We start from the raw sequence: 13,535 nt of genomic DNA, 5'->3' as shown, positions 1-13,535 counted from the left end.
AAAGTTATCCAGGAGCTAAGTTGAAGCGCATCGATTGGCCAAGCCCACATCAATGGTCTAGGCTTTCTAAAGGGTCTGGGCACCTGGAGGTGGATAAAACTTCGTGAATGAAGTTTCGACAAGAGGTCGTCGCGTCAGCATGGTCCAGGTGCCTAGAGGTGTTCCAAGCGTCCAGAATGGGCCTATATAAGGATCTTCGACCAGCAGCTTTAGGACATCATCTGCTACGATTTTCCTTCTTGCGTTTTAACGCGTGCTTGTCTTCTTCCTGCTAGTTTCCTTTTTTATTCCGCTATGTAATTCGTTTTAACTCTTTCGAAGAACGTTATTCATCCCCCCCCTCCTCTAGCGTATTTATGGTCCTATAATAAGGAGCCTCTTGGAAAAGGCATACCCGACAATAAGGATAATGTCGAAAGAAACTCTTGAAGGTAAGGCATGAAGGATAGGGAAGCATCCTATGGATGCAAGGCTGATGGAGGAGATCGGAAGGTAAGGTCAAGGTTGTTCAGGCAAGGACGAGTGCATGAGTGATTGTACTCGAGGGTAAAATCCTAAGTTAGAGTTTACCAGTCAACTAGTCCAGTCAACTGGAAGCAAATAGAATGCTTCTGTTCGCTCAACCCATGGAGATTAGTCGACTGATCCATGGTGAGCAATCGACTGGGATCGAGCCATTAGGTTGTAACGGTTGAATTCCATAAAGACTAGTGGACTGGTAAGTATGACAGTTGACTGGTGGCGAAAACCCAAGTTGGGTGTTTCCTCCCAAGCTCTATATAATGAACTCAGATTGGCTAGCTTTGGTGACAAAATTAGAGGTGGTTAACCCCTAATAGAGTCTTTAAAGATCAAAGCAAGCCCCTAGGGCGTAGTGTAGACGGTGGGTGCATGGTATCTCTGACGTAATGACCAGGGGTCGATTCTCAGGAACTGACGACCTGGGGTTTACCTCGCCATGCGCTTATGGCTTGTGTACCTGCATGAACCTCCCTCCATATCCGTAGGGCCGACACTAGAGGGGGCGCTAAGGTAGCGGATCTACCTTTTTTTAAAGCTCAAAACAATCCAAGAGTTCTTAATCGAGTTTGTGGTGAGGTTTCTCCACTAACAAGGAGGATTGAGCTAGCCAGAGTTCTGAGGACTAATCCATCGACGGATTAAGGGATCGTCACCTTACAGACAACCGTGAAGTAGAAACATCATCTCCGAACCATGTAAACAAATGTGTTAGGATTTATTTTCTTTCTTGTCTCTAGGGTTAGCTTTTATACTTGTTTGGTTATATTTTTGTTGTACTAACAAGCATAGGAAAGAGAATGAAGTGGGTGGTTGTCTATGCCCCCCTTCCCCAGCCGGTGATCAAGGTCCTAACAATAACTTCTATAACTAGTAACAACTACCTAATATGCAGCAAAGGTAAAATCATCATTTCGGCAACTCCTTCAAGGTAGTCAACACTATTTGAAAGACAAATAAATTATGGAGGCTTCATCTACCAATAATAATAATAATAATAATAATAATAATAATAATAACAGCAATTTACCAAAAGGTATATGTAGGTTTTTGAATTTACCAAAAGACGCATACTACTTTGTTATTTACCAAAGGGTGTACCTTTTTACACTGTTTTCCCATTCTACCCTCATGACAAATTTGACTACTTTTTTTTTTATTTTCTCTGTCATTTCTCTCTCTCTCTTCTCTTTCCTCTTATGTAGAGCTGTCAGACGGGTCAACCCGTGGCGGGGCGGGTCGGCCGCAGAGCCCATCAAAAATTTTTAAAAAAATTAAAAAATATTTCATATCTTCAACATTTTACTTCGAAAAAGTTTTCTACAATTAAATGTATACATAAACATGTATTTTAAATATAAATGAACACAAACGAGTACTTATGTTGGATGAAAAGTACTATTTTTATTTCAAAATTATAATAAAGAAAGATAATAAATTGACCTAAAACTTAACTTACATGTGTTTTTCAACCCGCGGGTCAACCCAAGTCGGCCCACAGCGGACTTGGGTTGATAAAATTCCAACCCAATCCGCTTAAATTGTTTGGCGGGGCGGGCCAACCCGACGGGCCCAACCCAAATTGACAGCTCTACTCTTATGCATGCAACATCTATTCTCTTTCCTCTTCTCTTTTGTCTTTCCTCTCTTTTGCACGCTGATTCTTCTAAAAAGATTTTAACATCCCCAAAAAACTTAAATAAACAATGGATAGCATATTTGAACTCCTTGCAACCCCATAAATCCACAAGAACTTAAATAGGTGCAATCGGATCTTTCTAGATCCATAAGTAGATTTTGACCAAAACCCATTGAAGAACTTAGAGAGTTCCGTGAATTTCTGGGGTTGCAAGGAGTACAAATATATTATCTATTATTTATTTCGATTTTTCGAGTGTGCTCAAATATAATAAGAAAGAATCGTCAAAATTCTCCACGTTGGTCCTGATATAGAATCATATCAGACCCAACATGGGCTTGATATGGAATGATATTAGACCCACGTTGGGCCTGATATGATTCCATATCAGGCCTAACGTGGAGAATTTTGATGATTATTTCTTATTACATTTTAACACCTCTGCGAAGTCGAAATAAACAATGGATAACATATTTGAACTCCTTGAAACCTTAGAAATTCACAGGAATTGAAATGTGTGCAATCGAAGCTCTCTAAGTTCAATAGTAGATTTTGACAAAAATCCACTAATAGACCTAGAGAACTCTGATTGCACTCATTTCAGTTCCTGTGGATTTTTAGGGTTGCAAGGAGTTCAAATATACTATCCGTTGTTTATTGAAACTTCTCGAGGGTGTTAAAATATAATAAGAAAGAATCATCAAAATTCTTTACGTCAGGCCTGATATGAGTTTTGGTCAAAACCCACTAATGGACATAGAGAACTCCAATGCACTCTTTCAGTTCCTGTGGATTTCTGGGGTTGCAAGGAGTTCAAATATGTTATCCATTATTTATTTCGGCTTCTCAGAGGAGTTAAAATATAATAAGAAAGAATCGTCAAAAATCTCTACGTTGGGCTTGATATGTATCAAAATTCATTAATGGACTTAAAGAGCTCTGATTGCATCCATTTAAGTTCCTATGGATTTCTAGGGTTACAAGGAGTTCAAATATGTTTATTTCGGCTTCGCAAATGTGTTAAAATGTAATAAGAAAGAATCGTCAAAATTCTTCACGTTTGGTCATATATGATTCCATATCAAGCCTAATGTGGAGAATTTTGATAATTTTTTCTTATTATATTTTAACATCCTTGAGAAGTCGAAATAAATAATGGATATTATATTTAAACTGCTTGCAACCCTAGAAATCTACAAGAACTAAAATGGGTACAATCGGAATTCTTTAGAAGAATTGAGTTTATCAGAGTTCTAAGGATTAATCCATCGATGAATTGAGAGATCATCGATCTTATGAATAATCGTGAAATAAAAATATCATCTCCGAACTACATAAATAAATGTGTTAAGATTTTTTTTTTTTTTCTCTGTGATTAACTTTTATACTTATTTGGTTATATTTTCACTATGTTAACAAATATAGAAAAAAAATAAAGTGGATGACGTCTATTCCCAACTATCAAAGTCCTAACAGTAACTTTTATAACTACTAACAGCTGCCTAATATACAGCAAAGGACAACTCTATTCCCAGCTATCAAAGTCCTAACACTAACTTTTATAACTACTAACAGTTGCCTAATATACAGCAAAGGACAACTCTTGATGATAATAATAATAATAATAACATTCTACATCAGAGCATTAAAAACGGTAACATCTATCTGATAGCTGCAACATTAAAAACGGTAACATCTATCTGATATCTTCAACACACTTGGATAACAGATATTCTAGAAATAAATTTCGCCCTTTAGATTTTTGCCCTGTATATCTCCCTTATCATTTTCACACCACAAAAAATGTAACACTAAGGAGACAAATGAAAAACAGCAGCACTTTATTTCTCTCTCTCTCTCTGCAACTTCCATGGCTGAAACTTGAGATTACTCGGATATTTACAGTGCAGTTATCGCATTCTACAACCTATCCACTATCCCAAAACTCCCTACTTTTTGTTCCATATAATCTCAATCTCAAACCTTTATGATACTGATAGATTACATTTACAGCTACATTTATCCGCTAATTTTACTCACCAGATTGCTTCTTCTCCTTCTCCGGTGTTCTGCGTTTATTGAGAGAATACGGTGTTATTTTAACTGCTACTGTATGGAACAATATGGCGGCTTAGAAATACTCCACTATGAAGCTTCCAAGTGGAGATCGGTGGGGAATGCCTTTTCTCCTCTTGGCGCTGCGGAAACTGGCGGCGGTGGGCGGCGGAGTCGACGGCGAGAAGCTCTGCGTCACATTGCTCTTGTCGCTGCCGCGACTGCTGCTCGTGTCAGACTCCTCCGAGTCTGAGTAGGCGTCCGCCGATGGATTCTTCTTCAGCTTCAGCATCTTCTTCTTCTGATTCTTTTTCGTCTTCCTCCTGTTTCGGGAGTAGTCCGAGGCGGTGCCGGCGATCTGGAATTGGGCGTTTGTAAGCAAAAGGTTGGATTTTTGATGGAGGGAAGTAAAAGTAGCAGTACCTTGCAGCCGAGGGAGCAGAAGCGGAAGGAATCGAGAAGGCTCCGGTCGCAGACCTCGCAGGTGTTGGTGACGCCCTTGCCAGGCCGCGGCTGCGGGCGCTCGTTGAGGAAGACGACGCGAGCGCTGTTGATGATGTAAGTCTGCACGCCGGCGATGTCCAGCACCTTTTGGATCTCGGAAACCCTAATCACATCATGGTACGAAGACCTCCTTATCTGCCGCCGAAACCAGAAACCAGAACGACGATTCAGCGGCGGAAAAAAAAATCAGGGGTTTGGTCTCGCGGAGGGAAGCAAACCGAGGGGATCGCAAAAAAAGAGCCATTTTCACATCCTAAAAATGCAGAATCAAATCGAAAAGGAGGAGGTTTAGGGCAAGAGACGCACCTGGATAGCCCGATGCTCACGGTGCTGGGCGAGGCAACCGGAGCAGAAGGCGCCGTCCATGCAATCGAGGCAGTACATGTTGCACTCGCTCTTGTGGGAGTCGGCGTGGTGCTTGCATTGAACGAAGAAGCTCGTCGCCAGAAGCGGCCGTAGCCACGCCGGCCACCGGCCCTCCTTTCCCTCCAGTCCTCCGCCTTTGCCGCCGCCGCCGCCGTCCTGCTGCATTCCGTATCACCAAGAAGCAACAAAAAATCCAACCTTGCGGAGGAAATCAAGCTAAAAAAACTCACCATGATTGCCCCAATCCTGAAATCTCTCTCGCCAGGTGCTATAAAAATCGCATCTTCGCACCGAGTCAACTGCGGGATTGACGAGTCGATGGGAAGCGGGAGAAGAGAGGAGGAAGAGAGTAGGAGACAAGAAGGAGAAAGAAGGTTGCGCTTGTTCTTATCCGCTCAAAAATTCCAGAGCAGAAGAGGTTTTAAGATGCGTCGATGGCAAGGAACTCCGACTTTTCTTCATCTTCTTTCTTTCTTTCTTTCTTGCTCCACATCGCCCTCCGTCCATTTGATTATTCCTAATGCGCGTCTTTTTCTTCTTTGCTTATTTTATCAAAAACTCTTTTTATTGTCTGGACTTATCATGCCTTTTCCACCCCTTTCATATTTTTCTAAAATATTTTTATTTTTATTTTCATCCGGTCTAGAGAAGTCCATGCCTTTTCCACTCCTTTCATAATTTTCTAAAATATTTATATTTTTATTTTCATCCCATTTAGAGGTATAAACAAATCGAATAAAATCAAATATATAAAAAAATCTAAAATAAAGTCGAATATATATAAAAAAAATTTAAGATTTGAATTCGGTTCAAATTAATTTTATTCTAGTTCTAGCTCGATTTGAAGTTCAAAAAGTTTATAATTTTTTACTCGGATTCGACTCGAATCAGAGCTTGAGTTTGAATTTGAGTTTGAGTTTGGCTCGAAAGATTTGAATATATTCATGAACTATTCGAACTATTGTTTGAAAATAAATATTCAAAAGGTTCAAAATTTATTTATTTAATATATAATTATATTATATTAATAAAATATTAAGGCTCGCGAGCAGCTCACGAACTATCGAACTAAATAATTTAGGCTCGACTTCAACTAAAAAAAAGTTTGAACATGTTCAAATTTGATAAATTCGAATACGAATCAAATATTTATCGAAACGGCTCAAAAAAGCTCATGAATCGGCTCAATTTATTGTTGGAAAAAATAATCTGTTGCCAAAGATTTTTGGGGACTTAGCTGAATTTAAAATTACATAGAATTTAAATTCAACTTACAGTAGAGATGACCTGAGCGGATAATCTCAGGTTGTCACCAGGGATTGGTTTCTGCTACGTGCCGAAGAGTCGTCGAGCGGGTAGATCTGCTGAGCAGCAAGTCTGTGTTGCCAAGCCGATGACCGAGCAGTATGGTCGGGCGGGCAGACAAGCCGAGCGAAGTGAAGTTAGTCGAGCGGACGAAGAGACTGACCGGACGAGTGGAGAGGTCGGTCAAGCGAAGGGGCTGGCCGGGTGGACGAAGAAACCGGGCGAGCTGACCGAGGCCTATGAGAGTCATAGTGCTTCGAGGCTTACTTGGGTCGTCTGTTTCCCAGGATACAATAACGAACTGAGAGGCACCCCCTCCTGCGCACCCACACATGAGAGAGAGCCTCTCCCATGCATTTGTTCACATCATCAATGCATGTGAATCAATATAAACTAACCAACATGCCTTGAAACTTCCCATATGGAACTAAAATCTCATTCACAATAGAGCTTCTATATCCTCTTCTACCTCTTCTCTATTCACACATATCCAACATTTATTTACGTCCCAAATCCCGGAGCAATGGTGTATGTATAGTGTCATCTAACTATAGAATTTCAATTTTGATTAATTAACGGATGATTTTTTTTAATAGATGATTATCTAAGAACTATGTACTAATAGATTGTTTGTAGTGAGTGCTTCCTGTTTTATTTTGGTAGTCAATGAAAATTTTTTATAGGAAATAGACGAATATCAAAAAAAAAATATTTTTATTTATATATTTATATATACGACAAAAACAACTTTGGCATAAATCCATTTGGTGAAAAATAAAAATAAAAATACCCCCTTTATTTTATTATTATAAAAAGAGCACCCCATTTTCATAAGAAATATAAACAAAGACCCTTCAAATTCTTAAAAAAATATTATTATAATAATTTGGACAATAATAATTTAGTATTTTAAACTATATTAGACTAGTTTTAATTGAAGTTGTTATAATAAAATGGAATAAAGATATTTTGGAGATATGAGGCCCCATTTTGATATAATTATTTAAGATCAAACGATTCTATTTTATAATTATGGAGGAATTATGTAAAAGTATTTGTTTTAGAGGTGTAGATGAAAATATACGATTGGTGGTCTAAAATGTCGATGTGGGCGCTTCCATTTGAAGATGCCCAGTATGACACGGCACGAATTCATTTTTATTTATTTGGATTTTCAATTGTCCAAGGACCATTTGACTAATGTATGTGATGGGTATAAATCCTTATATAGATCATTCATCTTCCATTCACTTGTTTTTTTACTTATCGTAATTTATTTTGTTCGTATTGATCGAGGAATAGACTCGCAGGTGTTAGATGAGTATTTCTCCTTTTACCATATGTGGAGGGCCAACCCAATCGAATCCACATCACAGCACAAAACTACGGAGGTAGGCCTCTTCAACCATAGGAGCCCTGTAAGAGAGCTCATGCCCCCCACGGTAACCAAAAAAACAAAGAATCTATCACTCTGACAGTTTTACATTGTCAATCCTACGATTATATATATGAAAACATAAATTAAAAAGTTATAATTGATTAGTGTGAAGGAGAGTTTTTTTTTCTCGATTTTATCAAAATTTGAATTCTTTTCTTATGATAGTAATTCTATTCTGCATTAATCAACTCAATCTTGCTCCGGGAGCAAATCTCATGCCCCCCACGAACTCAGCTGAAGTAGTAAATAGTTTGGAACTATTGGAGCGTAAATCTATACACTCTAAGCAACTCACTCTCCTTCACATCCACTTGTCACTTTAATCACTATGATTTACCTTTCTTGTGCTAATCTTAGGACGGACCGATGAGGACACTAGAAACGAAAAATCATCTTTTACCAAATATAACAGAGCTCGTAATACCACTCGCACCAAATTGTATTCATCTCTTCACTATATATAGATATATATACCTGGGAGCTGCTATTTACAGATGCTTTTAGTTTATCATTTATTAAAAAAAATTATTATTATCTATTGAATTAAAATGATATATTCTTAGTGGATTAATAGAATGAAAAAGTATCAATTAATAAAAATTAAATACTTACAAATTTGATTATTTTATTTTGGGTGGGTTGTTACCTTCATTAACCAATTATAATTAAAGAACTAAGTGATGATGGACCATATGCTTGGTCTTTAGAACCAAATTAACACTAAAAGCACAATAAAAAGGTTCCTCTTAATCCCCCTAATTGCTAAACTAATATTCTCTTAATTGTGGATTATCTACCTGTCAAATCATTTTAAGAATCTAATAGTTCGAGGATAGAGATGAATTCTCCTTGAAAATGACACTTTAGAGGAAAAAAGGTTAATTATTTAATTATAAATAAAATTTTGAATATATAAAACTTAAAATATTTAATATATTAGTTATTCTTTTGGACAAATAAGGTCACCAGTGGAATTCTTATGAATCAAGTCCAGTTAAATTTTATATGGTTAAAATTTATTTTATAAGATAATCAAGTTGAATTAAGCCAATGAACCACATTGTTAAAATGATTATTCGACCTTAACTTGATTTTTTTTTTTTTTTGAATTTGAGTTTGATTTTTTTAAATGATTGACTTGACTTTGGTTCATTCAAATATTGTGAAGCTCTCATTTGAGTTTATTTAATTATTTAAATTTTTTATATTTTTTAACTTGTAACACTATTTATAAACTTTATTTATATGTTCAGTTGGATATTATCTCTATTATGTAAGTTTATTTGTAAATTGTATATATAAATACAAATCAAATCTATTTAAGTGATTTATCGTTAGGTTATTATGTTTCAGGTTATTAGATGTGAGTTGAATATGTAGAACCCTTAAACTCAATCAGTTATTATCTATGCGCTAATAACAGATTGATTGTTTATATAAGGGAGAGGTCATAAGAGTTTAGAGCAACATCTTTTGAGACGTTTCTTTGTTCTCCATTGATGAAAGGTAATTCGGCATTATCAATCCTAAGCCCCTTGGAAGACTTTCCTATTGCTTCCGCTTCTTCTTCCTCAGGGATTCTCAGATGACACTAAAGGATAAGGATCATGACTCCGCAATCAGGGCTCTTGTCATATTTATGCTTTTGTTTTCTTTGTATGCTCTTGTTGAATCTAGATCCTTCTCACACTCTTGTATTTCCTGTTACGAGTTCTTATTCGGTTCTTAGAAATCATGAGTTTAGGAAAAACATGAATCCATCATGTTCAAGAATATTATTCACGAGCAATAAATTTACTCATAAACTTTTAGCTCTCTTAGAGCCCTACACTTATGAGAGTTGTAAATGAGTCAAGCCGAATCAAGTTCAGTGGTGTTCAGGTTTATTTGATAAGGTAATCAAGTCAAATCAAACTGAGTCTAAAATAAATCAAACCATTAAAATGATTGTTCAATCTTAATTTAATTTTTTATGAACTTGAGCTTAAGCTTTGTATAGACGGCAATTGAAGCGAGTGTAACTATCTTCGCCACTTTAATAGAGTGCTCTTTAGATGGTTATAATGGCCCTAGGGCATAGCCGAGTTGGTTATCACATGGTAGGTTTGTAGAATTGAGTAAGAGTCAAATCTTGATAAAGACCGAGGAATTACCTATTAGGACACTTTAGGAGCTGAAGGGGAGTGATTAGCTCCAATTGCTTTATTGATGATTTGTCACAGTGGAAAACTTGAAGTAATGACACTAGGATTTACTTGGTATCCACCTCCTTAAGATGACTAATTCAAGGATTTACACAATGCACACACTCCACTATGAAGAACACTCCTTGAAAACAATCCGGAGGTGGAGAAACATCATAAAATCTCACATACAAGAATACAACAAAAACAAGATGTAAATATACAATACAAATGAAAACTTTGCTTTATTGATCTCTTGTTGCTTGTAAATACCTCTTGAAGCTTGAAAAGTGCGGCAACACTTCTCTTCCACAACTCAAGCACCAGCAATAAAGAGCGAAGAAGAAGAGATTATGATTTGAATCTTCGAACGCCTTTATATCCCATGGATTAGGGTTCTCAATCGATTGATTTTACCCCCAATCAATTGTCACATTAGATCTAAGTAAATCCAATCGTCCAAACCTCTCAATGGTTCTTTTCTTCTTCTCTCATTGATTGGCTAATCTATTACGAGGCTTCTTAATCAATTATCCAATCAATTCAGATGTCCATTGTTCGATCGTGAACTTCTCCCAATCGATCACTTGACCAATTCAAGTGGCTCAATCGATCACCTATTTGATTTAGAAGCCCACTATTTGTCGCAAGCTTCTCCCAATCGATTGAGTACTTTCCCAATTAATTCAGTAAAGTAAAACATTGTGCTTCGTGAAAAACCCCACTTTAATCGATTACCCAATAGATTGAAGAGGGTTGAATCGATTGACCAATCAATTTAGCGTCTCTCTGTTCTCATGACAACATCCCCCAATCAATCACCTGATCGATTAGCTTTAACCCAATCAATTATCTAACCCTAACTCACTTAACCCGGGTCTAGAGTTTCCTTGCCTAACATCCGGTCAATCGTGATTTGTTGAGGCTTCTTCACAAAGTCTCCAGTTAACCTTTGACCCACTTAGACTTTCCATCTCTTGCCAACTTTCCGTTGGACTTCCGATCACCAAGTGCGGTCCTCCTTGACCCACTTAGATTTTCCTCTTACCTAATCAGAGTTAGGACTTTCCTCTTACCAACGTACGGTCATTCTTGATCCATTTGGACTTCCCTTTGCCTAACCGTAGTTAGGACTTCCCTTTACCAATGTGCAGTCCTCCTTGACCTACTTGAACTTTCTTTTACCTAGGAATTTCCTTGCCAACGTGCGGTTGTTAGGACTTTCCTCTTGCCAACGTGCGATCCTTCTTGACCCACTTGGACTTCTCTTTGCCTAACCGTAGTTAGGACTGTTGGATCGAGACGCGCAATAGGGGGGGATGAATAGCGCTCGCGGCTAATTCGTTCGATTATCGGAATCGTAAAAACTCATTCAGAAATAACGTAGCGGAATAAAAGAAACAAACACACAAGAACACGGTCGTTTACTTCGTTCGGAGCCTTGATCGACTCCTACTCGAAGGCCCGCGATCCTTGATCGCTTTCCGTGGGCAACAACTATAAGCTCGTATAATTATTACAAACTAAAGTACAATAATTGACAAGAATTAATTATACCGACGACAATTAGGAAATGAAGATTCGGAGCTCCGGGTCGTCAGGTGGTTGTCGCAGCACTTCGGAAGCAATACTTGAGCAGAACACAGCACGAGGAAGCTTTTTCTTTCGTTGTTACTTGCTGCTGCTCGAACCCCTCTTATAAGGGGTGTTCAAGGTGCCTTAAACCCCTCCAAGGCGCCTCCAGGCTGGCCGCATCACCCGCGTAGATCAGAACTGACTTGGTCGAATTCTATCCTGTTCAAGGCGCCTCCAACCTCTCCAAGGTGCCTTCATCAACTTGTTCAAGGTGCCTTCAGCCTATCCAAGGCGCCTTGAAGCTTTCTTGGCAGCCAGCTTCAGGTTTTGCACCTGAGGAGCCTCCAAGCTCCATGGAGGCGCCTCGGACACTGTTCATCCGAGATTAATCTTTGCACCTTGGTCCCTGCAAGATATATTAATCCCAAATATACCCTGCAGCACAAAGTTAGCACATAAAGCATAATAGAAATGATAATGACAGTCTCCGGACTGTCCGAGTCTGACTTAGGGTTTTCGACCGGAAATCCTAGGTCGACCCGACGCCTACTATTCCCTCTACGGGGAACGCGTCCTCACCTACTCCACTCATGAGATTTACCTGATGCCAGTCCGATCCTCCAGACCGACTGGGCTTTCCGCCTAGGGTTACCACCCCCTAGGACCTAGGGTTACCGCCCCCTAGGGTTTTCCTCCACCTAGGGTTGCCACCCCCTAGGACCTAAGGTTGCCGCCCCTTAGGGTTTTCCTCCACCTAGGGTTACCGCCCCCTAGGACCTAAGGTTACCCCCCCTTAGGATTTTCCTTCACCTAGGGTTACCACCCCCTAGGACCCTAGGACCTAAGGTTACCCCCCCTTAGGATTTTTCCTTCACCTAGGGTTACCACTCCCTAGGACCTAAGGTTACCACCCCTTAGAATTTTCACCTGCCTAACCGCAGTTAGGACTTTCCTGAAACCTTCTTTAAGCACGTTCGATAACAAGGAATCTTAACTTTGAATCCCTTTGCCATTATCAAAACTGAGGTTCGATCGTCGATTGCTTCCCGCACCAACAATCTCCCCCTTTTTGATTTTGGCAACCGAAATTCAAAGTTAAGTAAAAAATGGAATAAAGATAAGCATAAATAAGCACAGGCATAAATAAAGCATAGGCACATATAAAACAAAAATTCCTTTTTAATCTTCTTTGAATTTCTTCCTACTCTCCCCCTTTGCCATACATCAAAATACCCAAGAGAGTGAAGAAAATCTAGGCCTTAGCTTAACTTTCAAAAATAGTTTTTATCTTATCTTTCAAAGAGAAAAATAGAGGGTTAAGCATACTTTTGATAAACACTTAGTTTTTCTTGTAAGATTTTTTGCTAGGTGCAATCAAAAATGTTATCATAAATTTTGAAAGCCAAAATTCTTTCTTTAGTTTGAGAGATACTTTTAGCTGAGATAAAGTTATTTTGTCTTTAAAAAGTAACTTAGCAAATTTTTGTGATATCAAAACACTTTAAATTCTTAGTTTTTAAAGAGGGAGTTTAGCTTAAAAAAAATGATCAAGACTTAGTTTAGCTAAGATTTTTACTTTTAACATACTTTTATCAAAGACTTAAGCTAAACTTAGGAAGATAATAGTTTTGTTAAGTATTTAACCTTAAGAAGACTTAGTTTTTTTTTTGTTTTAAAAAAAAAATTGTTTTGATGAAATTTTGAGAATGCTTTGAAAATACTTAGCTATATGTCCAGCTTAAAAATGATTGCCTTGAGAAAACATCTTGTCAAATAGCTAAGTTTAGAGTATAATCTAACTAAGTTTAGTTAAAGAAGACTTGATTAAGTACTTAGCATAAAGAGGTTTTACATAAAGACTTAGCTTTGAAAATATTCTAGAGGAGTTGTACTTTAAAAGTCAGGTCATAAATAATTTAAATTTTAAGTCTAAGTTAAAAATGACTTGAAT

The 13,535-nt window shown here is 38.0% G+C and overlaps 1 protein-coding gene across 3 annotated transcripts; it reads right to left on the bottom strand.

Annotated features, from left to right (window-relative positions):
- Window positions 1–3,976: 3,976 nt before the first annotated feature.
- Window positions 3,977–5,602, bottom strand: LOC121984949 (protein RGF1 INDUCIBLE TRANSCRIPTION FACTOR 1-like). Of its 3 annotated transcripts, none has more exons than XM_042538141.1 (4): window positions 5,314–5,602; window positions 5,024–5,242; window positions 4,637–4,852; window positions 3,977–4,571 (listed from the first exon to the last, which is right to left on the bottom strand). In XM_042538141.1, the coding sequence occupies exons 1-4, from the start codon at window positions 5,314–5,316 to the stop codon at window positions 4,290–4,292; spliced, it is 720 nt and encodes a 239-aa protein (XP_042394075.1). In that variant the 5' UTR covers window positions 5,317–5,602; the 3' UTR covers window positions 3,977–4,289. The 3 variants fall into 3 exon arrangements, with proteins under 3 accessions (XP_042394075.1, XP_042394076.1, XP_042394074.1); XM_042538142.1 differs by having other exon boundaries at window positions 5,024–5,239; XM_042538140.1 differs by lacking the exon at window positions 5,314–5,602 and having other exon boundaries at window positions 5,024–5,248.
- Window positions 5,603–13,535: the final 7,933 nt, after the last annotated feature.

The sequence above is a fragment of the Zingiber officinale genome, chromosome 5B (genome assembly GCF_018446385.1).
Source record: "Zingiber officinale cultivar Zhangliang chromosome 5B, Zo_v1.1, whole genome shotgun sequence".
Classification (NCBI taxonomy): domain Eukaryota; kingdom Viridiplantae; phylum Streptophyta; class Magnoliopsida; order Zingiberales; family Zingiberaceae; genus Zingiber; species Zingiber officinale.
Note: the sequence above shows the minus strand (reverse complement) of the source record. Positions and strands in the feature narration are given on the sequence as shown.